The sequence below is a fragment of the Alosa pseudoharengus genome, unplaced genomic scaffold, assembly GCF_046254945.1.
Source record: "Alosa pseudoharengus isolate Yale_2024_CS ecotype anadromous, Long Island Sound unplaced genomic scaffold, YU_APseudo_1.1 YU_APseudo_1.1_scf_7, whole genome shotgun sequence".
NCBI classification, from domain to species: domain Eukaryota; kingdom Metazoa; phylum Chordata; class Actinopteri; order Clupeiformes; family Clupeidae; genus Alosa; species Alosa pseudoharengus.
Window position 1 is genome coordinate 42325078 of NW_027468859.1, and position 26083 is coordinate 42351160.

Genomic DNA, 26083 nt, shown 5'->3' on the forward strand with positions numbered 1-26083 from the left:
AAATAATTTAACCATTTAAACTATTCACCTATTTAACTGTTCAGTCATTCCAACTATATTAAACCTCATCTACCTAGCAAATAATTTAACCTTTTAAACTATCCACCTATTTAACTGTTCAGTCATTCCAACTATATTAAACCTCATCTACCTAGTTCAGTCATTCCAACTATATTAAACATAATCTACCTAGCAAATAATTTAACCTTTTTAAACCTCATCTACCTCATAACTGCTAAAATGATTAGCTAAGTTAGCTAAGTCACATGGTTAACATCATAGTGTTTATTTCTATGGTCCTAAACCACTACGGATGTAATATTATTTTGGCCGCCACTTCCTTTTTGGCGCTGTTTTGCGGGGTTTTTTTAGGCCATTTCCGGTCTCCTAAAATCACTACGGATTGGCGGCCATCTTTGATTCATTTGTTGTGGTCGGCGTTACCGATGACAGATATCGGACTTACTTTTTACTGTCAGGTAAGTTTGGTCTAATTATGCGCTATCCAATGAATGAAACTCGATATATTTTTGGATCATTTGTCTGATATTCATGATTTTACGTGATAATATCTTGTTAGCGCCGTACTGACACTAATTTTCTGCGACGAATTGGCTAGGCTAGCACCGCTTGTTTACATTAAAATAGCTAGGTTCGATCTCTCTGAAATGCGTTTAAAATGCGATCAGACTATTGATTTTACACATTGAGACCTTGGAGAATGTACTACTACTGTGTGGACTCGAAATGTAAAGGTTAAATATGTTTTAGATGCGTTAGAATATCAACCGCGATTAGAATGCTAAATGCATTGAAAATGAATGAGCTACCAATCGCCACTGTAATGACCTGACGATCACTGGAAATACTTTAAAAACGTGACCAGACACCCTAGCTCACTTCTTAAGAGCATAGAGATGGTGTTACAACAGTTTGGAGTTGGAATTTGAGGTGTAGATATGCTTTAGAAGTGTAAACATGTCAACCGGGAATTCCATGCTAAAAACAGAGTGATGAATGAACTATTTTTGTTTACTACTTTTACGAGGGCTGTGGGTCTCTGTAAATGTATTTAAGCCCTCATCAGATCATCTGGCTAGCATGTTTAGACCCTCTAGATGTATTTACTACAGTGTGGAGTCCAAATTCGAGGTCTAAGTATGCTTTAGATATGTAAACAGAACACCTGATTTTTTAACGTGTGTTAATGAGTACACCACTATCAAACTAATAGTGATGGGCTATTATTACAACTCCAGGGATCTGTGTGTGTCTTCAAAATGGATTCTGTATGGTGTGATTTAAATTGTTTGTCTTTTCCTCGTAGAAAGTTGCATCTGTGCCCTGCCCCCCTTTAGGTTTGAGCCCTCGTCCTCCCAACTGACCCCGTGGCCCTCCGCTGCAGCAGAACTGGCCCTTGAGTACCGCCAGAAGGGGACCACTACCTAGAAGATCAAGAGGGTGGACAGGGTGTACATGGAGGCAAGGGACACAGTGGCACTGAAAGGAGGTGACCCCAGAGCGTGATGTGCGTAGGATGATGGGTCGGGCGCTGATACAGCTGTGTGAGCTAAATCAAAGGATACTCTCTCAATGGTAGGTCAAATGTTTTAGCTGCTCAGTCCCTGTTATTTACAATAAGACCAGACAGTGCATGAGGAGACACTGTCATTACATTTTGAGGCCCCCGACACACCTGGCACCCCCACTGCACCTGAGACCTTTATTTCCCTGGGAAGCATCCAGGAGCCCTCCAAGCCCACCTAGGGAAAGTTCAGGTGGAGGTTCAGCTGCACAAAGCGGACAGCCCCCACCACCACCCAGGAGTGCCTGGTTCCTCAAGAGGAGTCCACCAGCTGCCTTCCCTTCATAAAAAATCTGAGGAGACTTCTTAAAAGGAACAAATGTTTTAGCACAACGCTGTGGTCATATTCAGTTACCCGCTTTAAGGACTGTACATAAATGGTGACATTTAATTATTTGTACAGGTCCATGAGAACACAGAGGGAGACAGAAAGGACTGTGGTGGCACCTTGACCAGGCAATGCAGACGGGCTCAGCAGGGTCGACCCAGAACCCAGCAGCATCGGCAACGTATCGTCCAGCAGCAGTGGACCCACAGCCCAGCAGCAGTGGCGGTGTAGCGTCTGACAGCAGCGGCCGGTTCTGCAGTGGCGGTGTATCGTCTGACAGCAGCCGACCCAGGGCCCAGCAGCATCGACAGTGTATCGTCCAGCAGAAGCAGACCCAGGGCCCAGCAGCAATGGCGCTGTATCGTCCAGCAGAAGCAGACCCAGGGCCAGCAGCAGTGTCAATGTATCGCCCAGCAACAGCGGACCCAGGGACAGCACACACACGCGCTGCCACGGCTACACAATGCGCACACAAACACATCAGCACTCTACTCTCCCTCTCTCACACACACACCTTTTGATTTTGTTTGGTTGTTTTTTGTCATCTTTTACTCATGATACTAGCTACCCAGCTAACTCCTCGAACACACTACGGCATACACAAACACACACACACACACACACACACACACACACACACCCATCCACTCTCATACCACACCACTACTGCTCTGTACACACTGAATCAAACACGCCTTGAACTCTCACTCTCACACACACCTTTTAATTGTTTTGTTTTACAGTCTTTTTTTGCAGTGTTACTATGCCATAGAAACCCTGTATTTCACATTCTCACTGCATCCTCCACACTACACACTTACTGTACATGCACCAGACTTCCTCACACATTCTGATGGTCATAGGTATTCATCACTCACTCCTCAAACACACACACACTTCATCATCCATCAACTCAGACATTCATTCAGATCTCCCTACACACTGCAACAACAAAGCCACACACAGTCAGACACACCTTGAAACATACACACACTTTATCCATCAGATCTCCCTAAATCCACTGAATCATCCACACATTACACTAGACACACACACACACACACACACGCATGCCCTTGCACCTTTTTCTAACACCTTATATTGACTTTAAAACACTTTTATTTAGAATGTTATGTACACATTTTCAGTGATAACAGGATTTTTCTTGCAATACAATGTTTGAATGGCCTACTGTTATGATCCACATTAATCATTCAAGCACTTATGTGAAATTGTAAGTTTAAACTAATAAAGTTGTCCTCCGTAGAGGGGGGGTGGTGGTGGGCCAAAATAGTTTCATAGCAGTATTGCTTTATTCTCACTTGAATTGTTTGTACTTGTTACCATCTGTGGTGGAGTGCTACCAGCACCCCATAACTAATGTACATGATTATTCATAAATAAAGTTTATTTCATGAAAATTCTGCCTGTGACTTTTACATTGAAATGATCTCACCATCAGTACCTATCAACAAGATAAAATATACTATTAAACACTGTCTCAATCATGGATAAAGGAAGGATGACATTATAATATACATTATATGACTATACATTATAAGACTTTATTTTACATTATAAGACTTTATTTTATAATATAATACAAAGTTCATGTTAAGGGAAATAAAAAATACAGGACATTAAAATATTGGAGGAAAGCTCTTCCAGTATGGAGAGGGGACCAATTTGTTTACCCTGCATCTGTAAGACAAATGGAGAGAAAGGGAGGGGTAGAGAGAAGACAGTCTCAATACAAACACTCAGCAATCAGGTCTTTTAGAATTGTTCACATTTTAAAAGGTATTTCAAGAGTTTTTACAACATTTACACTCATTTCTACATTTCTACATACTCGTTTTTACTCGTTTTTACATATTCGTCATATATTTTGAATGCTTCTGTCGCGATTCGAACCCGCGATTTCGGTGGAAAATTGACACGATAATGATATGCGCACGTCAGATTAAGGCTTCGATTTGATTGGCTGTTTCTCCGTTACACCTATTCACGGCTGGCCCCCGCGGGTAGACTGCGAATAAATAACCTGACCGATTGAAGAAGGAGGCGTGGCAAATTCCGTCACGCTCCTCCCGAACTTCCGTTTGTAAAACGCCATTTATGGATGCTTTTGACTAAACTAGTGAGCTAATAACTACAGCACACTTGCCATACACATATCAACCATAAAACAGCTGACTGATGAAATTTGGAAGAATATTTGGGGACAATGTAGTGGAAAAGATGTTTGACTTTTTCAAGGGGATTTCATCCCTAGACCAGTAGGCCTATAGTGTGATGCCATATCATTAAAATATAACTGCCAAGGGATTTTCTTGTTATTTGTATCAATATGTCGGTTCAATTATGGAGTTGACATTTTCTGTCATGTTATGGTCATGGTAAGAACATGCTTTTCATCTTGTACGCCAGACTATATAGAATGTGGATGTGAGCAGCCACAGGGAGCAAGTGGAGGGCAACAGGCAGTGGACTAACAAGTACTAGAGCAGACACGTGGCCGTGTTCTGGAACATGTGTGTTCACATGCAGGCAAACCTATTAGGCCCACTCTGCCCATTATGAAATCAAATATAGTCTTTTTGACATCAATTTTATTGATTTTGTCGCCCGGATTATACGTGTGATAGGTCATGTGGAATCAAGAGTACACACATACACTGTATGCATTTGACCTGAGCATACATGCATGCAGGGACAGTTCGGCTGCCCTATAGTATACTGTACTGCAGGGTTTGACAGTTTGTCCTAGACCATAGAATGACTGTGATAATGTAGTGGTGCGGTGTGTTCACAACCAGGTATATGAATACTAGCAAAGACCCAAAGGGATAAAAGCTCAAACTCAAAGATTAGAACGAATAATGTCTGCATACAACACATCAGCCTTGTTCTACCAATACACATTCCTTGTGTTCACTGTGGTCAGGAACCATTCCAGTGAATTCAAATTGGACTTAGACACAGTAAATGAATGTTGATCCAAACTGAAAATGATGTAATCAGCTAATCATATACAATGATATACTAGAAGTGTTATTTTTATGTTAATATGTTTCTCACTGAGGTTTTGAAGCAGTTTGGCGAAATGTCTGCTTTTTCCACTGGCAGATGATCAGAACTGAACAAAACTACAGAGACAATGAGTAAAACATCTTAAATGGCATATGGCAACCTTATTCAAAAAGCTTTGTAAAATACTGATCTAAATGTGGCATCTTTGATGGTTTCCATGTTGTAGTTGCCAAGATGACACCAGAAGATTAATAAGAGAAACTAAGAAATTTAAAAAGGAGCAATATTCATCATCACAGGCATGTCTTTGGGGGTGGCAGTGAGCAAGCTACTCTAATTTTAGGAATATTCATATACATATTATCTGCAATATTAAGCCATCAGCTCCCCACTGCCTCTCTTAAGTGCAAAATCATGGGCCAAATATGTGGAGCTCCTGGAACCCTCTTATTTTTTATCATTACAATATCTAACATATCACTGTTTATATTACAGTACATTAATACTGTACCTACTTTGTGCTAAATTGCTTATGTTACAGTATTAATCCACTTTGTAAATAGAGAATATACTCTATAAAAGAATATCTTTACTTCAGTACAAAAAAATATTCAGAACTAAATAAAACCAGAGACAATCTCCTATCGTCCTTCCATATTATGTCGTAAAAAGCAAAAGAACACTTGCCTCTAATCATAATCCTTCCCCACTGGATTACCTGGTATGACAATTATACTATATAAAAAATAAGACATTAATTATTCCAGTGAACAAAAATGACCATCACTGGTGAATGTGCCTTATATTACCATGTTTTCTTAATGTAGAATTACTCTATAAATCATGGAAAACATAATCATAACCAATATAGTTAGTCTAATTGTGACCTCTACGTGTAAGGGTAGGCCAATTCATCACCACACTATGGTTTGGCCATTGTGTTCCTTCTACAGTACAGAAATGAGTTGACCTCAAAACGAGGGGCTTTGGCTATGTGGGAGATGTTCAGCAATCTGTCGCCAGTGGTACGGTGCCGAGTCAGCAGGGGCTAACAGACGCCTGCACTAATGAGGGGGAAGATGGCTCACCTTGTCACTCAGATCCCGAGAGACATAGAGCAGCACGTCACGAGCCACATCTGCAAAACACTGTTCCTTGGACACCTGTGGCCAACCCAACCAAAGAGACATATGTCTTAATGTAGCCTTTGATAGCAATACATTTATGGTTAAAATGGATAATAATTTAACTTCAAGACTACTTTTAGTTAGCCATGTAACCCTTCATGGTTTTAAACAAAGACACCATCCCCTCCCCCAATGGAATGCTAATGTGCTGGTTAGTTACACAGGACAAAGGATATTACCTTGATATAATGTATCCATGTGTCATGAAATGTAAATGTATTCATGTTTGGTATCATTCTGATAGTCTCCTTACAAGGATTGTAATGATTTGATTGTGAGAATGTTTGGAACATTCTATAAGTGATACTTCTGATATATATGATATCTCTCCTCATGCTATTCTGATAAGAATTGATAGGTGTGAAGTGGGTGTGAGTAGGTGTGTCTGATGCCAACTGGAGAACCAATCATGTGGGATTGTTTTTGGCGCCATTTTCTTCTTTGTTTAAAGCATTTAAAAAGTAACTAAACTGCAAGGTTTGTCAGATTTTAGATTTTGGATTGTCAGACTAAGGATGTAGCGGAAGAGAGGAGGAGTTGGCTACAGGCCAACCTAGGCCTTTCAGGCCTGGGCTAGGCCTACATAGACCATAGACCTTTTTTTTGTACCCTCTCAGCTTGTAAACAGAATAAACCTGATTCCTGAGTTTTTCCTGAAGTTTGCCAGTCTAAGATTAATATTAAGTAATTATTCACCACAATTACTTTCACCTTTCAAGTCAAATGTTATAAGCTAATATGATATGCCCTTAGAAAACCCTACTTCTTACCAAAGAATACAATACATTATTTTTAAAAAGTGTATAGCGGAGAATGAATGCTTGGAAAACAAACAAACTGGGGCATTCCCTTCCCACCCAATAAAATGAACCTTCAAGCTTTATGCTGAATAAGTGTGTTAGTCTAGGTTGTGATCTATGACTATCCAGAATGAAGACACATACAGATGCACATAAACAAACACACCTGGTAAGCTGTGATGTAGGCCACCGCCAGCTGGGCCTGGTCGTACAACATCTTCTCAAAGTGGGGCACATGCCAAGAGGAATCTGTGGAGTAACGGTGAAAACCCTGAGAAAACAGAGAAGGAAGGGGAGGGAGAGAGAAAGCACAAGAGATGGAGGGAGAGTCTTATTGAAAGTACAAAATGAAAGTAAAATAGGAGAAAACATCAGTCAAAGTTTAAAAAATCTAGAACTTTTATAGATGGTGTATAGTACTGTAATACTATAATATAATACCCTTGCATTGGGGGTAACAAGGACAATATTTCACATTCTATCATTGTGAAATGATTAAATATGTTAAATTGATAAGATCTCATCACAGTTCAAACAATTCAAGTGTAATTGTCTTCAAGCTATTTAATGCATAATACTTATGAGCCTGAAAAACAATCATCAAAGCCATTAAAAATATGTTCCTTGTTCTCATCTGTGTTTACTTAAAAAATAGTACTATCCACACACTCCACACTTCTATGCAATCATAAGTCATAAGTTCTCTAGCCATCTTTAAAGGTTGTATCAGTGATTGCAGGCCCAAAAAAGGACCAAACATAAATGATCACATTCATCTAATCTTTCCTAACGATCCGCTAGCTGCCTGCCCCATAAGCAGGCCGTTAAAAAAATGTGTCCCTGTAGGCAGCCTAGGCTCTGAGATCTGCACACAAAAACAATTGCTAACAACAAGTGTTGCCAAAATAAAGTGTTCCAACCAATAACCAACGAGATGCGTGTTCAGGAGAGTTTCAATTGCACGGGAGGGAGGGGGAGGGAGTAGCGAGCTTTTTTTGTTTGTTTGAACGTCAACAGAAGTGACGTTACCCCGCCATCGCTGATACAACCTTTAAAGCTCACTTCACCCTGGATGGCCCTTAAATCCCACCTAGATCTAGGAAGCCAGTGAAGATGCTGAGTACAGTCTTCAACTGCAGCCTCTGAGATTCATTCCGACATCAACCAAGGAGCTCAAAGCTTGGCTTGTTCAGGTGAATAAGTCAAACCTGCCTGAAAGATTCAAATCCTGGATTTAGCAACATGGCATACAGCCTCACATTCTCTGGTCTCTGTATCATGATGCTGTATCAAGTACAGATATTAGAGCAGTGAAAGACCTTGGAAAGAAAAATCACCATCTACCTTCGCAGGTGGCTCAGCTTGTCGTAGAGTCTTAACAATGCAGTAACAATGCAGCAACATTCTGAAGCTTCCATTCACCAGCACTGAAGAGGAGCTGCCTGAAAGCCCAGGGAGAGGGTTGCTATCATGATCCCAGCATGATCCCAGCAGCAGAGTGGTAGAAAAGCCCTATCTAGGGTTGCACCAATACTGGTATCGAATATTGTATCGGTGTGAATATACTCATACTCATATATGATAGAAATACTGCCTTATTGATAACTCATATCGCAAAGTACCCATATGTACAGTAAGTATTACTCATACTCGGTCTAAAAATAGTGGTATTGGTGCATTGCTAGCTCTATCCATATTCCTAGCCCCGACAACATCTCATCCTCTGAGAGCAATGCTTCAAAACAACTGGTTATGGTGAAACTGACAGGAAACTGACAGAACCTGAGAGGACCACATGGAGGAAGCATTCAAGAGAAAGCATACAAAGTAGCAGAATCTTCTGGGCCAATGGTGGAGACAGGGATGGCGAGCTAGCTGCAAGCCTGTATGAGTGGGTTGCAGAGTCTTTGTGAGTCGCTCGCTCTGCAGAGCATTTGTACTGCTTGGCATCACAGAGATAGAAAAAAGAGGAGTCATCACATCCACCTCTGAGGCCGCAAAGAGAGGGTCCAGTTGCTTCTGGATCAAGAGGATTGATCTGTGGATCACTGCTACTGTAATGCAATTTGGAGAGTGATGGTCCCTGACTGGGTATGATGTTGCAGGACCCGAGACACCCAATGAGCATCACTGAAGATGTGCCCAAGTGCATCCGCAAAACATGAATAGGAGCTCCAGCTAAGTGACTACTAGAACATCAAATTGTACTGCCGTTCAAAAGTTTGGGGTCACTTAAAAATGTCTATACCACTCTACTATAGACAGAATAGCAGCTGACTGCTTCTTCCCTACATGTTTCCTGCATAGTTTTGAGCTATGTTTTGACCACTTTTTGGATGAAATTGTCTCCAATCAAACACGTCCACAGGGTGAGGCATGGCACTGCAAATCAGAGTGAAAGCCTTCTTTCTTCAAGATTCCTTTTACTCAGTATAGTTTCCATTTTACTGCCACCAAAGCACAACCAGACCATTCCCTCCACCATGCTTGACACTTCTCCAGCATCTGGTTGGTCACTAATGTTCTTCTTTGTGATCAGAACAGCAGAGCTTTGTCCGTGTATAAAAAATTTTTCCTGTCTTCTTTTACCAATCTTCATCTTTTCTTTACTTTTCTCTTTTTGGCTAGTCTGAGATATAGGGTTTTTTTTCTCTGTCTAGAAGATTGGCATCCTGAAGTCACCTCTTCTGTTAACACTGGTGTTTTGGTACTATTTACCAAAGCTGCCAGTTGAGGACCTGTGATATGTCTGTTTTTCACTGGACAGACTAATGTCAAGCATTTGTTCACTGGGGCCTCCCAAATCCTTTCCAGTTTATGCTTTTCTGTGGAGGGAGTAGCACACAGCGATGTATGAGATGTTCCGTTTCTAGGCTCTTTCTCACATGGAACGTCCTTCATTTCTCAGAGCAAAAAGAAAGTTTCAGAAGAAAGAAGAAAGTTCTTTGTTTCTGGCCATTTTGTGCTTTTAATCGAACCCACAACAAATTATGCTCCAGATACTCAATTCATCTAAAGAAGGACAGTCGTATTGCTTCTTTAATGAGGGCAACAGTTTCAGCTGTGCAAACATAATTACAAAAGGCTTATCTAATGAACAGTTAGTTAGCCTTTTAAAATTCTAAACTTGAGCCCCATTTACACACAAGATAAACGCTAAAGTTGAATCAGCAAACACTGCACCTGCAATGTAGTGTGATACACACTTTTCTTCTGTGTGAAAACAAGCCAATTGGTAAGCGGGTTTGAGAAGGGCAAGGGGGGGGGGGGGGGATTTACCCGCTATACTAATATGAGACATTTTTTTGAGACATTCAGCCTTGCTTCAGGCAATGTTCGTGGCATGTTTCTTGGTTGCAAATTAATGTTAGTTGCTAAACTGTGCTTTTGTTAGCTTGCATTGTTCACAATATCTAGCAGATGCTACTTAGTTTAAAACACTCTTGAATACATCTTTAAAATTAGAGCTTACAGTAGAGCCACAGTGCTTCAATCACAGCATAAGCAATCTTAGGTGTCTTGAAAGGCACTTTATACTGTATATAAAATGCATTATTATTATTATTATTATAAGGGAAAGGGTTAAAAGGATGCTTGTGCAGCTCTGCTGCTTGGTCAGTTCATAAGCACACTAGTAACTGCCACTGGTTAAGAAATACAGTAGCTAGCAAAGATTGGAGATACATAGCAAAGATTAAATCTCGCAGTCATACAACTTCAATGGAGAGAAGTGAAGCCTATTTGAACCAGTTTCCTGGGCATCGTTTATATCACAAGCTCAGTTTGGTGACATAGACGTGACATTGAACAACAGACTGTCACACAGTCACTCATCTAGCCCACACCCAGAATATTAAGAACGTGCTTTGAGTTAAAGTGCAGCTTTTGGAAGGTAATTTGTTCCAACATAGTGCTAATCCAACAAAACATCACTTAATATTTTTTTTTTTTCCGAATACTTTCTAATTCTCTATAGCTTTAAATGAAAAAGCCCGTAATAAATACAATTTAGAAAACCATTTATTACGGGGTCATAGAGTGAGATACAAGGTAAGGTATCAGTCGTACGATGTTTTATTTCTTTGGAAATAAACTGTGGTCACATAAAGGCTTAAAACGCGTTAGATGTAAAATTATTAGATGTCAAAGTGACGTCCAAATGAATGGGGTCAATGGAATGCTAACTGTAAGTGGTCATTTATCAACCTCAGACCCTACCATTAGTGGTATCCTTTCTGAATGGTCTACCCTTGGCAATAATAGCTAGAATAGTTTGTAGCAAAGATAATACACCTGACCTTGCATGTTTACTCTTGAAAGATTGCAGAGACGTGAACCCGTTAAATGCCTTCGTGTGACAACAGAGGAGACCTGTTACTTTATCATTACGGGGGAGCGTGTGAGAACGCAAAAAAATGATGATTTTTTTCTCTTTTCTTTTCTGAGTGAGGCTTTGTATTAGCAGACAGAGTGCGCCTTTGGAACATAGGATGGATGGTAGCTAATAAAAGGCCTCTGTACACTTACACCTACTGTACATATATTGCATTAAGAATCAACCATTCCTGTTACAATGGTCACTTGCAACATTCATGTCTACACCATACTACTGATTGATCAGGTGCTATTTTAATGGCCAGAAAATGTGGCTTTTTCTTCAAAACAAGGAGATTATAAAGTGACCCCAAACATTTGAACAGTAGCATAAGGTGAGGTAATATGCATAGCATCATCTCAGCAAATCTCAGTAGTGTGGCTCAAAAAAATTGTGTTGTGTTCATTATGAAACAGTATCTAGAAGATTAAGACTGCACATAGTTTTCATTTTATCCACTAGTACCACAGATCATATTATGGTGACAAACGTGTAAGATATAAAGGATGCCTTTTAAAAAGGTGGAGAGTGGAGAGCAGAAGAGTGGGGCATAATCTTGAAACAAATAAAGATGATCCAGTCCAATAAGACTTACGCATTATGTCATTGCCTAAATCATTGCAATACCATACTTGTGCTGGTTCTCTCTTCTATCACTTGGTGGGTGCTTTTTAGATTTTGCAAGTGCTACTCTTGCCCCATCTGCTGGCAAGTTAGTTTTGGTTTCCTAAATTGACAAAAATGACAAATAATCAAACTGTGGGTAAACTCATTAAGTATGAAAAGGCAAAAATGTCACACCCTTCTCATTTTAAAATGGACTTTTATGCTTTGACTGTATGTATGAGTGTCTGATGGTACGTCTGCCCTGAGTTTAAATTTGCTGTCTTTTTTGTAGTTGTTGTAATACTTCACCTTACATTTCAGATTAGTGAACTGTACATGTTGTGATCCATGTGATGTTTTGATTACCTGTGCCACGTGGTCATGGACGCCCCCGAGTGCCATCATACGAAGAGTGTGCAAGGCCATCTCCAAGGCCTCCACGCCCTCAGAGGTAGTGCGGTTCTCCACCCAGAATGACATCAGGAACATCAGATTCACTGTGAAGTAGGAGAATTCATGTGCCATCAGTGCCTGCAGTCAAACGTCTGCTCAGTTTCCTTCAAATTGTCACTATCTGGGACTGAACAAATAAAACATGCTGATATAATGTAGCTATTTTTAATAACTTGGTTACCTGGTGAAGGGAACTTAGGTGCTTCTCTAAATCCTTCATAGTCTTCATCATAGGAATGAGCCAACTGTTGGAAACATCTGTTGGCAACATCAGGGCCTGAGGGACCTTCATTAGCTGCAATGGTGGTTCCCTTCCTGAGGGCCTCTAGTGCTCTCTCCCCACTGGACTCTAGCGCCTCTCTGTTCCCCTGCCACTACAGCACATACCACAGAAAGACAGTATGAGGAAAATAAAAACTATGGCTACTCGCTAGTGTTACAAGCTACTGCAAGTTTATCTACTCAAACATAGTATGACACAGGGCCGTAGTCACCATAGACATTGAGGGGGACGTGTCCCCCCCCCAATATTCAAATATGACCAAAATGTCCCCCCCAATATTCGGACATAGAAAAATACAGAAAGAATAAAGCGCTATACTAGGCCTACAGGAAACCAACACGTATCTGAAATGTAATCAAACGTAAATAACGCACAAATTAGTGACCTATGGTTCCAGAGTAGCCTACACCCCTGAGTGGTTTGTCCTGGTGATTTTCCGTTTTTCGTTAGTGGCGTGCGCTATCAAAAGCTTCCATTTACTGCACCCTACTGCGGTGAGGTAGGGCTGTCAACAATATCGCAAAAGCTACCGGAACAATTTTCACAAAACTTCTTGGAAAGGTAAGGAAATCCCATACATGTTTGGAGCGATCAGACTGAAAGGGAACATTTTCCATATTGTAGCCTATTCTCGCAATGATAGCGAAAATGAAACGTTTTCAGAGGGGCAAAAAAGGGCATTTTCCACTATAGAATTTCACAAGTGGGGTGTCATTGGAAAGGGGAGGAAGTGTAGTTTCAGAATGTGGTGAAAGATCCCTTGCAAAATCCTTCATGGGATATTTGTCCCTGTTCAAGTGTTGAAATTCTGCAATTTCACAAATACATATTATATTTTCAGAGGGGCAAAAAAGGGCATTTTCCACCATAGAATTTCACAAGTGGGGTGTCATTGGAAAGGGGAGGAAGTGTAGTTTCAGAATGTGGTGAAAGATCCCTTGCAAAATCCTTCATGGGCTATCTGTCCCTGTTCAAGTGTTGAAATTCTGCAATTTCACAAAATATATACTGTTTTTAGAGGGGCTAAATATCCAATTTTCCACCATAGAATTTCACAAGTGGGGTGTCATTGGAAAGGGGAGGAAGTGTAGTTTCAGAATGTGGTGAAAGATCCCTTGCAAAATCCTACATGGGATATCTGTCCCTGTTCAAGTGTTGAAATTCTGCAATTTCACAAATACATATTATATTTTCAGAGGGGCAAAAAAGGGCATTTTCCACCATAGAATTGCCCCCCCCCCCCCCCCCCCCCACCCCAGTGTAAAATGAACAAAATTATTGAATAGAAAAAAACATAACACAACATGTATCAAAAGATCCAGCACAGGAAAAAAAAAAAAAAACTACATAATCTGCCACCCTCTACATAACCCCCCCCCCCCCTCTAAATTACCAAATTATTTAATAGAACACAAAAGGCAACATTTCTCAAAACATTCGGCAGTGGAGTCAACAGAAAAAAGATATACAGGCTTTTGAATGTCTGTGAACAATGCCTGTTCATCTGCAACAGGCACATGCCTGTGTTATCGCGGATTTGCGGTCAACACTGGCCCCTTGTGGACGAGGTAGAAAATTGCATTATTTAAGGTGGAACAGAAACTTAACTCCCCCGCGATCTGAAAGTGGTCTTCCCCCGCGGAAACGAAAGTGGTGCCAAGTTCAGCCTCGTGTGACAGCGGTGGTCACGTCATGAAGCAGGATTAAAACCTGCTACGCTGGCACAATGCTTCAAGTGCTTTGCACAGCGACGACCAGTCCATTGTGCTACGGGAGCGCTGTTTAATGTCGTGCTCGGTGTTCTATCCATTATGACAGTCTCGTGACGCTGGCCGTAGCGTGCGTCGGTCAAAGGCCCTCGTTCTCGTAAAAAATGATTTTTATTTCTCCGGCTGTTGCAACTGATATCAGTGGTTAATATGAGTGCCCTCAGGAAACAGCACTACAGACAGACAGCAAACAGTTAGAAACAGTCACGCAATTGGCTTCTTAAAGTGCTATAGATAGCACAGCGCTGCCTTTTCTATGTGTGCCACGGAGACGCTGATTAATGCAGTGCCCATTATATACATGATTAGAGTCTCGTGGCGCCGGCTACTGCGGTGTAGGTCAAAGTCCGCCGCTCGCGACATCCCCCTATTTTGTAAAATGGATTTTTATTCCTCTGGGTGTTGCAATTGATATCAATGATTAATATGATTGCCCTCAGTAAAAAAGCACAAAAAAACAGGACGCAAACAGTTACAAACAGTTAGAGGGAGAGCAGATAGCTAACAAACGTTCCGAAAAAGTCCTGTTGGCAAATTTGAGGAAAAGTCGTGCATGTTTGAGGAGTGCTGAAGAGTGCTATGGAGATTGCATTATTTGCAAAAAATTCTCCAGTGCATCATAACTGCATATGATGCTGAAAGGGAAGTGGACCTAGGACAAATCCTCAGCTATGAACTGATTAATGTCCCTGTATTCTAGCTATTGCAGATAGTGATGGTTATTTGTGAAGTGGAAATCCTCACTCAAGTGCTGTCTAGCAATGTGGAATGTCCAGTAGTGATCACTGCAAAAACTGCTCATTCAACACTGGTAATAGATGCTCAATATCTAGTTATGTCTTTAGGACACCCATCTGACTGCAGCACATTTAAGAAGTATGCAGGGAAGTTTGCAACTTTTGTATTGTTATTTGGTATTTGTTATGTGGTAGCAAATTATGTTAACTATCAAAGAAATAGACCTAATATAGGAATGCACACAGATATTGCAACAGATAGTGGTTTAGGCCTATCTGATTAAGACGTGAGTGGTTGAAACGTACTTATTAAATTACACTGGGAGCAAAGAAGACTATTGTCGTGGAAATCATCCACTTCCCGAAACCTCCAATCCAACTAGCACTCTGATGTCAAAGACCCGAAGGAGAACACCAAGAAGAGAAATGCTGAAGACTGTTGATCCTTTATTCACCGTATTGCAGTGATGATACAATCCAAACAATGTCAGGACTGAACCGTCAGGCAAGAGAGTGATGAGTTGCAGCTGCTACCCCGATGAGATCTGATCTGAATGTGCCTGAGCTCTCTCTTTTATGCTCTCAGGGGCCTGAGAGGCGTCCCTATCATCAGGAACGTCACCAGGCCCCTTCTAGCCAATCAGAACGTTTTGGGACTTGAGATATTGGTGGAAACTCCTTCTCATACAAACATTAAAAAATGTGTGTTGCTAGGCAGAATACATGTGATCAAGTTCTATGTGTAATCTGTTGCCAGGCAGGGTATGTTTTGATTTGGTTCTATGTGTCATCCCAACTTTGGTTTCACTTCCCTCTCTGGAAGGTCCCTGCATCTCCTCTTCTGCTAGCCCCTTCTATTTATGCCCTTCTGGTAAGCACCTTTCTCTCCCAGGCCCTGTTTTTACTTTCACTCTTAGCCTTTGACAGCTCAGTCTCATGACTTCCAGTAAATGTTGCATAACAGTGGCACAAACAACACCTTTATAGTAAATGGAATGTTTCCAATAAACCAGCACACACACACAAGTATTATTATTATGTCTAGATAAAATCACCACATATTCCCCCCTTTGAGGCTAAATTAGCCTCACTATGCAGCATAAGCAGTATTTAAACACAGGAGTGTGCCATAACCTCTTATATATCGTCGCGACACCTCAGGCTAGATGCACATGAGCAAGTTACAGGGGAATAGTGTCTATTATTAAAAACCTAATGTTAAACATGAAACCTTAAACCTTATGTAAGAACTAATAAGAATGTGTCGGCATCACTGCCCTTATGTGAGTAAGTAATAACATTGGTAAGCAAACCCCGAACGCCCAGATCAAGTGACAGAAGGACCAATTACTCGTAAGAACGAGTTGTGAAATCTTCCCATTTATCGACTAGAACAAATGGCTGGGACCCGAAACGGATACGTCCCCAAAGTGACCTGAAACCTCATATATTTCAACCAGTCACTTTTTGCACACGAGGTTAAGTAAAACCCCATGCTTCATGGCACTCAATGCACTAGGTATGGTATCAGGCATTGGCGCAGCCTAATCCGTCACTCATCTATACCCTACGGGCGCAAGGTTATTCCGCAAACCTTATATATACGAGTAGATGATAAATCAAGAGCCCTGGGCGCCCAGAGCAGGTGACAGAACGACCAATTCCTTGTTATGAACATATGGCTAGGACCCGAGACGGATTTGTCCCCAAAGCGGCTAATGTGCTAGTCACTTTGAGCATAAAAGAATTTTCATGCAACGGCCATCGGTGCCAAATCGGAGTTACATAACAACTTCATGATCCCACTCGTCACTCACCCATCCTTCTCCCAGGTATATGGCTCCTTAAGTAAATTCTTATATAGAGTATGTAAATGGTGTATATATGGCCCTTGTCTGGCCTTTACGCACCACGCACCACCCCCCTTTGTTACTCGCAACGTCATCCCCTTACTCCTCCGGATTCCTCCGGGCATTCACACTAGCGTGAGAACGGGTGAGCGCGCCGGCCGCAGGCGCGCCACACCGAGGGGACGGGCCGCCATGCTCTGCCTTAGGTTGCCCCTGCTGGCCATTGGGGTCGTACCCGTCCTCGAGCACTGACCGCGCCACACACCTGCCACACCACTAGGCGGGCCAGGCCCGACGTACGGTAAGTTGGGGTGAGGTGAGCGCTTCTAGTAGCAAGCCTTGGTTATACCTGGCCGGGTTTGGATGGCCTTGCAGTTGAGGGCTAAAACCTCATATAAAATTGAATCAAGATTACTTAATGCGACTTATTCGTGTCAGGTCACAGCCCATAACCCTACTTTTTTACTCTGTCACCTGGGCGTGCAGGCATGTGTCTTGTGAATTACCTGTCAGTGTTGTGTATGTGAGCGTGAGTCAGTGTGCGTGTGTAGAGATGGGTGACTCGCAGGACCCCACCTCTACTCGTACATGACTGGGAGAGGAAACTCCGGGGGAGGAAACTCCTGTTCCTGCTCCCGCTCCTGTTCCAGCATTCGAGCGAGGAAGTCGCTCTCCATTACATGACCCTCGTTGAACTCGTCTTCCATTATTCGTCCCACACTAGTTTGCACTAAAAGAATTCTCTCACTTTCATCCTCCTCACCCCATGGTGTCATTACATTCTGGACCAAGAGCTGTCTAGCAACCACCTTTGAGCAAACTTTTCCACAACATTGAGTAATACAGCAAAACATTCCTACCACTAAGGCTGCTCCTAGCAATAACTTCCCCAGAAATGCTACAATCTTACCCCCCCATGACCCAAAGGTGTCCGTCAGCCACCGGGTTACAGGGGCAAAGATTCCTGAGATATCCGGGATTCCATCAAACGTCAGTCCTTTTCCAGAGTTCTCGTGGGCTTCCTTGTTTACAGCCTTGAGTCTTTTCATTGCGTTTGTGAAGTCGTCCATGTTCTCGCCTTCACCTGGGACGTACGTACAACACGAGTCTGTTCCAACGATCGCGCACACCCCACCTTCCTTTGCTAGTATCCAGTCCACTGCTATCCTGGTTTCCATTGCCATTTTTGTGGTGGCGTTCAACCTCCTGTCAAACGCGTTGAACGCGTCTATAGTGGCATTCATGAACCGCAGGGCGTTGTAGTGGATGTAGTTGATCCATTGAACATTCTTGGCGATGCCTACGGATGCTCCGTAGAAGGGGAGGGCGGCTTCAAATCCGGCGAGTACCTCGTCCCGTGCCTTGAACTGTCTCGGGACGTTGTGGGGTTGTCCGAATACGTCCATATACACTCCATCGTCAGCGTCTCTTCGGCTTCTCCTCAGGTTCCCTTTTATCGGCGTTTGCTGGTTGGCCCCTGGGTTGGTTGAGTTCAATGTTGAGTTGCGTTCTGACCAGGGGACTATGTAGGTTTGCTGGGCCAGGGTGACCCTGGCACACTTTCCTCTCCAGTATTTTGGAAGGGTGTTTCGCAGTCCCCATCGTCTTCCACAGGCCCACCATAAGTCTGCCAGCGGAATATCCTGTTCATACATCCAATTCACGCTCAGCATCGTGGTATTTACTTCGACTCCAATCCCCTTCCCGTGGTCGCTGTTCTCCACCAGGCGGAAGTAGAAGTTGTTGAGTTCGTGGACCCACTTGGCTGCACAGCGTCCTTCGAATGCTCCTACATCCTTCACACCTTCCTTGACTGTGTTTGCCGTGGGGTGTACTTCAAAACACTCGAACTCTACATCCTCTGGAATCTCGTAGAGATGATGGGTTTTCTTTATCACCCTGGTCCCCATGCCTGGGTAGTCCTTCCTGCACCTCGCCTCGTTCTGCTGGAGCTCATGCGCTTTCCCTGTCTGTTTTCCGGATAATGGGCCTATCTTAGTCCATATCTTCCGTAGCTCCTCGCTTCCCAGTCGCACGAGACATCCAAACGGGGAGAACTTGTCTTCTGTGTACTGCTTCCCTGACTCTTGGTGCACTATATCTTCTTCTCCAGTTCCTGGTGCTGGCAGCACTGTCAGCTTTGGTTTCACCGCCGAACACACGTAACACCCTCCTTCTGGTTTTACTGTCTTTGCTGTGTATTTGGCCCATTGCATCCATGAATTATTCTCCCAGGCGCCCAAAGCGCCCGTGGATCTTTTTCTTCTGTTTTTGGTTTGAGTCCCATTAACTTGTTCCTTTTCCAAGACCTTGGGAAGCATGCCTGTACTATTTACATTCTTGCTCTTATTTTTGCTCTGAGTCACTGCATTGTCCAGCACCGGGATGTACTCGTTACTTCCCGATGCTTCTGGTTCTGGTGTGTGTGTCTCATCTCCTGATCCTCCTATGTACAGAATATTGTCCGTGTCTAGGGCACTGTCGTCGAGCATCTCCTCTCCGTCTCCTCGCAGAGCGTTATTGGGGGTGGCAGTCTGCGCCCCCTCCATCGCTCTCGTCGTCCTCCGGGGAGCCCGGGAGGGGCCAGTCAAGGGCCTCTTCGAAGCCTCCAGTCCAATGGGTACTGGGGGAACTGCCCCAGTTGGTCCTCTGGAGAATTCGTCTTGTTTCCTGGCTGGTTCCTGGGCGGTCATCCCCGGAGTGGGGGCCGCCCGTGTCGTGCCCTGAGTCCGTCGGCCTCTCCACCACAGGCTCCGCAGGAAGCCGCGAGCCCTGCTGAGGAGGTGTCCGGGGGGGAGGCGTATGGACAGTGGGTAGTCTGAGCGCATCGAGGGCCTTGGCCATTTCTGCGGCAGCTTGCTGTGCTCCACTCTGGTCGTTGGCAGGGGCGTCGGCTGGGTATGGATAATCCCAGTCGGCGTAGAAGTCCCCAAAGTCGATGGTGTCGTTCCCTTGCTGGTGTGATGGTGGCGATGGCGGCGCTTCTTCTTCCGGCCTCGGCGCTTCTTCGGCGTCGTTTCCTGTGAGGTCGGGTGTGTCCGTGGCGTGAGAGCGGGCTGTAGGGTCGGCTGGTGGACCACCGCTGGTTGAGGCTGTGGCAGGTCTGGGTACTTGGGATTTGGGAGTGGCTCCCATCTCAGGTGGATGTCGCCTTCTCCTCCTCGAGCCTGGCTCGGCCCCAGCATCGCCAGCACCTGTAGGCACAGATAGGGGAGGGAGAACAGCAGGCACCCCAGGTACATTGCGCCCAGGGCCATCAGCAGGAGCCGGCAGTATCCTCCGCCTCGTACTCCTACGCGTACTCGGTCCTCCCCTTTGTTCCCCACCACCATCATCCTCCCCGGGGGAGTCTGGTGGGGGTCCTGGCGGGCTCTGGTCCCCGTCATCGTCCTCCGACTCCTCTGGACCTCTTGCTCCTTCTGGTGGCACCGCCCTGTAACAAGAGTTAAGGTGATACCACAAATCTGATCCTTGCACTCTTACCGCCCGGGGGGTAGCCTGGGTCACTCTGTAGGGCCCTTCTGCCCTGGGGTCGAGACACGACCTCTTAAACACCCTCAGGTACACCCAGTCTCCCACTTGGATCGGTCCTGGCTCAGTCCTCCGCTCCCGCGCTCTTTCTCTTCTCTTCTGCTCGTTGAAAACTGCCCTGTGAACTTGAGAAAGCTGTTTAATATAACTGCTCACCTCTTGTTCTAGAATTTCCAGCGGGGGCCTCTGATCCCCTCTGAACCGTGGCGTGGGCATCGCCCGCCCCGTCACCATTTCGTGCGGGGTCAGATGCGTGGTTCGATTTTTTTCACAACGCATTTTCATCAGCGCGATTGGTAGTGCGTCAACCCAATTTAGGTTTGGTAGATTTGGATCGTCGTGCGCGCTTCGGACGATCTTCGCTATTTTATTCTTCAGCGTTCCGTTCGCTCTTTCGACCATCCCCTGAGACTGTGGGTGGTAAACACAACCAAACCGAGTCTTGATGCACAGCGCCTGTGCAATCTTTTTCCATGTGTTGGCCGTAAACGCTCGGCCATTGTCGCTGCTGATTATTTCTGGGATCCCAAACCTGGGTATCACCTCCCTCGCTAGGAATCGAATCACCGTTTTCTCGTCCTGTCCTCGGCTTGGACAGGCTTCTACCCATCGTGAGTAGCGGCATATTATTACCAGTACGTGTTTGTACGTGTTCACCGTTCGACCCATGTCGATGTAGTCCATTACCAGGTGTTTGAACGGTCCCTCTGGGAGTGGCACGTGTCCCAGGGGCCGTGGTCCTATGCCTATTGTTATGTTGTTTCTGTAATTGTGTGTGGCACAAGTGTGGCAATTTCTTAACACGTAATTGATGCGATCTTGAAGGTATGGGGCCCAGAACCCCTTGTCAAGTATCTGTCGCTTGACCTCCCCCCTTGCGCAATGATCCACATCATGCGCATCATGAATGAGGAGATCAAGGAGCCCACTTGGGGCCACCACCCTTCCGTCATGACTCCTCCACACGCCATTCCTGCCTTTCGACGCACCTCTCTCCTCCCATAACAATGTTTCGGCCTGTGGAGCTGCATTCTGTGCGTCTTTAATAGCGCTAAGCGTGAGTAAAGGATCCACAATTCTAAAGGTTCGTTCGTCAGGCAAGGTTCGGACCACTGGGGCTTGTATCACTGTGTCGGTTGCTGTGAAATAGCGATCAATTACGCTCGGTGAGTATCTAGCTTCACAAGGCTTGTCGCAGCACTCAGGGCAATTGGCCCTCTGGCATAGCGCGCAACAGGCGGGATCTACCTGGTGCTCATGGTCGTCATCACACCATTGGGAGCACCACATACACGTATTGTAGGGGTAGGGGCATTTTGTAGGGCAAGGCATACTGTGCATCGCCCTGTTAAGCAGTATTTTGTGCGGCTCATTATCCTGTGGGGATTTAGGGGCTGTATTCAACTTCCTAGCCTCTAACGCCGCTTCCTTTGCTGCCTCATCCGCCTGTGCATTCCCTAGGGTAATGTAGTCCTGTCCCTTACAGTGCGCTTTGCATTTGCATATTGCGAGTGTTTTTGGACGCATCATGGCTGCCAACAACAACTGAATCTGCTCTAGATGCTGAATTGGGCTCCCATCCGATTTCTTGAACCCTCTCTGTTTCCACTGGGCGCCATGCACATGGCAAACATTGTGGGCATAGGCGCTATCTGTGTGTACGGTTGCATCCTGCCCTTCTGCTAAAGAGCATGCTGCTGTCAGCGCCTTTAATTCAGCTAGTTGCGCTGAACATGGTTGTGTGCACGGTTCGCTCATAACTGTCACAAAGGTTTCTGGACCTTTCATCTGCACTACGCTGAATCCTGCATGCGTCTTGTTGTCATAGTTATGGCTAGAACCATCCACAAAGTAGGTGATTCCTTGTCCTAACGGCTCACTCTGCAGGTCTTCCCTCAGCTTGGAGAAGGCGATTGAGTCCGCCACACAGTCATGTGGCTCGCCCTCATAATCAAGCGGGATGAGATCCGCCGGGTTTCCTGCCGTGTCGCATGCCTTTATAGTGACATCTGGGCAGAGTGACAGATTGTAGTACCTCAACTGCCTCTGAGGCGTCACGCAGAACTTCCCTTGTTCCACTAACTGCGCTATTGCGTGGCTGGTGTGTACCACCACTGGCCATCCCATGGTAATGTTGGAAGCTTTGACGTATGCCGAATACACTGCTTCAAGACCCTGGAAGCATGGTGGGTAGCCTTGGGCCACCGCGTCCAGCTTTGAGCTGTAGTAGGCGATTGCCTGTTTGCCGCGTCCATGACACTGTGTCTGTGCCACAATCGCGGTCATGTACGCGTCTTTTCCTGCTTCCTTCCTGACCGACACGTACAGATAAAAGGGTCTTCCGTAATCCGGCAGTGCAAGTGCAGGTGCTTGCTGTAGTTCTCCTTTGATGCGTTCAAACGCTTCATTTCCATCCATTGTCCATGTGAGACGGTTCCTCAGGTGGCTGGTTCCAGCTTGCACGATCATGGCTCGTAGTGGGGCTATCTTTTGTTCATAGCATTCCACCCAGTCGCTGCTGAAACCTATGAGTCCAATGAACGACATCATTTGCTTTACTGTGTTTGGCTTCGGTGCCTTGGTAATTGCGTCAATGTGTTCTGGGGCGATGCCCTTGTGCCCATGCGAAATTCGGCGACCTAAGTAGATCACCTGGGGCTGTGCAAACTGTAGCTTCTTCCTCGATGCTTTGTACCCTCCTTCGGCCAGAACGGTCAGCACATGGACCGTATCCTTCTCACACGTTTCCTGGTCCGGGGAGCATACCAAGACATCGTCAACATACTGCAGAATCGTGCTCCGGCACACGATGTGTTTTAAGTCCTCCTTGAGCGCCTGGTTGAAAATGTGCGGTGAGTGTTTGAACCCTTGTGGGAGCCTTGTGTATTGGAACGTCTTGCCTTGATATTTGAATGCAAAGTACTCCCTACTCGCGGGTGCCACTCGTATCGTAAAAAATGCTTGAACCAGATCAATGGCGGAGAACGTTGTTGCGCTCGCCGGGATGTTGGTCATCAGTACGTTAGCATGTGGGACGTCCGCTTGATAGTCCTCAATGCGTTCATTAACAGGTCTGAGGTCCTGGACCATTCTCCATCGTACTCCGTCTGCCTTCAGCACAGGAAATATGGGTGTGTTGCACCTAGCACTTGGGACTTCCTCTAAGACTCCTGCTCCCAGGAGATCTTCAATTGTTCCTCTTATTCCTTCAGCTGCTTCTGCTGAAATGGGGTACTGTGGTTGGAAAGGCAGCGTCGCTCCTGGTTTCAGTCTGAACTCCACAGGGCTTGCTGACTTGACCAATCCTATGTCACCATCTCCTTGTGACCATACCACAGGCGGCACTTTTCTCAATATTCTCTCTGTTCGTTCGATGCCTGTCTCTGTCGCTTCTTGTAGCATCATTACTTTCCAGGGGGTCGGTCCCGGCCTCCCTGTCTTTTTATCCGTCTCATTGTCTATGTAGTACTTCTTGTATTCCTCCCATTCTGGGTCAGATTTGTTGATGGGCACATGGTTCTCCTTGTCCCAGCATCGATATCCTGCTCCTCCCAGTAGGCCATACATGCAGTATGGGTTGCCATAGGGGCATCCCTTAACGTATGGTATGTCATGAACCTCCTCCGAGGCCATTTGTCCGCCCTTATGGCCTTCCTGGGAGTGTATTGCTGGTTGTGCTGCCCTTTTTTTGGGGCACCATGACAGCTGTCGCATGTAGGTGCTCCACTCCGCATCTTCTTTGCTGAATGGCACATGTCTCGTTTTGTCCCAGCAGCGGCGCCCCGCTCCTGGGAATAGGCGGTAGAGACAGAACCGATTCCCATATGGACACCCTTTAGCATAGGGTATCTCCTCTTTCTCCTGCGGTTCTGTGTCCATGATCTCGATCACTTGTGGGACTCCCCACACGGTGACTGGTCTGTCCAACTTTATCCTGAACATTGGTTCTCCTTCACAGCTTATGGCCGTTTGTAGTCGGTCATTCCCTGTATCTTTCCATTTGATGCACTTGGCCTCGAGCATTACTAGGCCCATTTCTCTTGCTCTGTGACCTCTGGCCACTCTCAGGGTGATGTTTGGCATTGTTCCGGGCATGTTGAAGATTACGCCTAGATCCCATCCTTCCACAAATTTCACCTCAGCGGCTACTCCTTCTTTGGCCACCACTAGTGCGCGTATGTCAAGTGGGATGCGTCCCCACTTACCCACTTCCCTGTTCCATTTTTCTTCTCTCTCTTTGTTTGGCGTTTGGTCGAATTTTATTGTGCAGTGAAAAGGGCATCTTGGCGTCCTCAACTGAGCATGAAGGCTGTTTATTTGAAAGGCATGCTCTTTGTAGACCACTCGCTCTATGTTTGGTTCCAATCGTCCAACCCAGTAGACCTGGTGAGTTTCAGTTTGAGATGGGGCACTTATTCTTAGGGCCATTTGTGTTGCCAGTCCTGTTATCTGTACTCCTGTTGGGGAACACTCAATTTGAAGTCTTAGGTTGCACAGCGCATCTCGTCCCAATAGGTTGACGGGCGTGTGTTCTGCTATTAAGACTGGTATCCTGATTTCCTTGTCTTCTATTTGGATTGATACTGGGGCTGTCATTGGAATTAGCTGCGTTTTCCCCGAAAAACCCACTGTCTTCATAAACTTTCCTGAAGACCTGGGGAGGTGTTGGGCATCTTTTGGGTGAAGACAAGTATACGTTGCCCCTGTATCCACTAAACATTCTACCTCCATGCCCTCGATTAGAACCTGCAGCATTGGTTCTGCGTCAGCTCCCCTTGTCAGGGCGGGGAACTGACCCTCCCCTGGGTTTTCTGGGCCTCGTCAATTCCAGCTTCCCCCGTAAGGGGAGACTGGACCAGAGGGTGCCTGCATTTGCTGTGGAGCTCTCCCTTGATGTGGAGCATAATTTCCCCCTTGCATTTGTCCTTGGTTTGCCTGTCCTCCTTGGTTGTTCTGGCCTCTGGCTTTTGTTGGGCAATTCCTGGAGATGTGGCCTATTCCTCCGCATATCCAACATTCAATGTTGTTCCCTTGGTTTTGCTGGCCTTGGTATTGTCCTCTTCCATAGCCTCCTCTGCCTTGTCCTCCTGTTCCCTGGCGGGATCCTCCTCTGCCTCTTGGCTGGTACCATTGTTGTCCCTGTTGCTGCTGTTGTGGGGGTCCATATGGCGCTTGCTGCCAGGTCTGCATCATGGGCTGCACAGGCTGTGGTTGCATCATTACTGGTTGCTGTGTCATGGGTTGTTGTACCACTGGTTGTTGTGCCACTGGTTGTTGTGGCTGTGGGACAGGGGCTGTGGTGGGCATCACTGGAGCTTGGGTGGCTGCCTTCTTTGCCCCCTTTGCCTCCTGGAGCTGTACATGGGTCAGCTTCCTTATGGTTTCCTTTTCTCGTTGCTCCTCCCTGTCTTTCCCTTGTCTATACAGAGTTACATGGTGCACTACTGCCAGCCTGAATTCCTCTTTGGGCATAGCTGCCACGCGCCAGTCATTTTCCAACTGTGTTCTTACTTCCTTTGGCAGAGCGTCCATGACCGCTCTCCTGA

The 26083-nt window shown here is 45.3% G+C and overlaps 1 protein-coding gene across 2 annotated transcripts; it reads right to left on the reverse strand.

The window, feature by feature from the left end:
• Positions 1–2606: 2606 nt before the first annotated feature.
• LOC143109527 (spermatogenesis-associated protein 20-like) lies at positions 2607–13845 on the reverse strand. Of its 2 annotated transcripts, none has more exons than XR_012983888.1 (5): positions 12549–13845; positions 12281–12411; positions 6845–7204; positions 6035–6151; positions 2607–3614 (listed from the first exon to the last, which is right to left on the reverse strand). XR_012983888.1 is itself a non-coding variant. In XM_076272289.1 (5 exons), exons 2-5 carry the CDS (start codon positions 12401–12403, stop codon positions 3528–3530), a joined length of 390 nt encoding a protein of 129 aa, XP_076128404.1. In that variant the 5' UTR covers positions 12404–12411; positions 12549–13845; the 3' UTR covers positions 2607–3527. The 2 variants fall into 2 exon arrangements, 1 of the variants encoding a protein (XP_076128404.1); XM_076272289.1 differs by having other exon boundaries at positions 6035–6109; positions 7100–7204.
• Positions 13846–26083: the final 12238 nt, after the last annotated feature.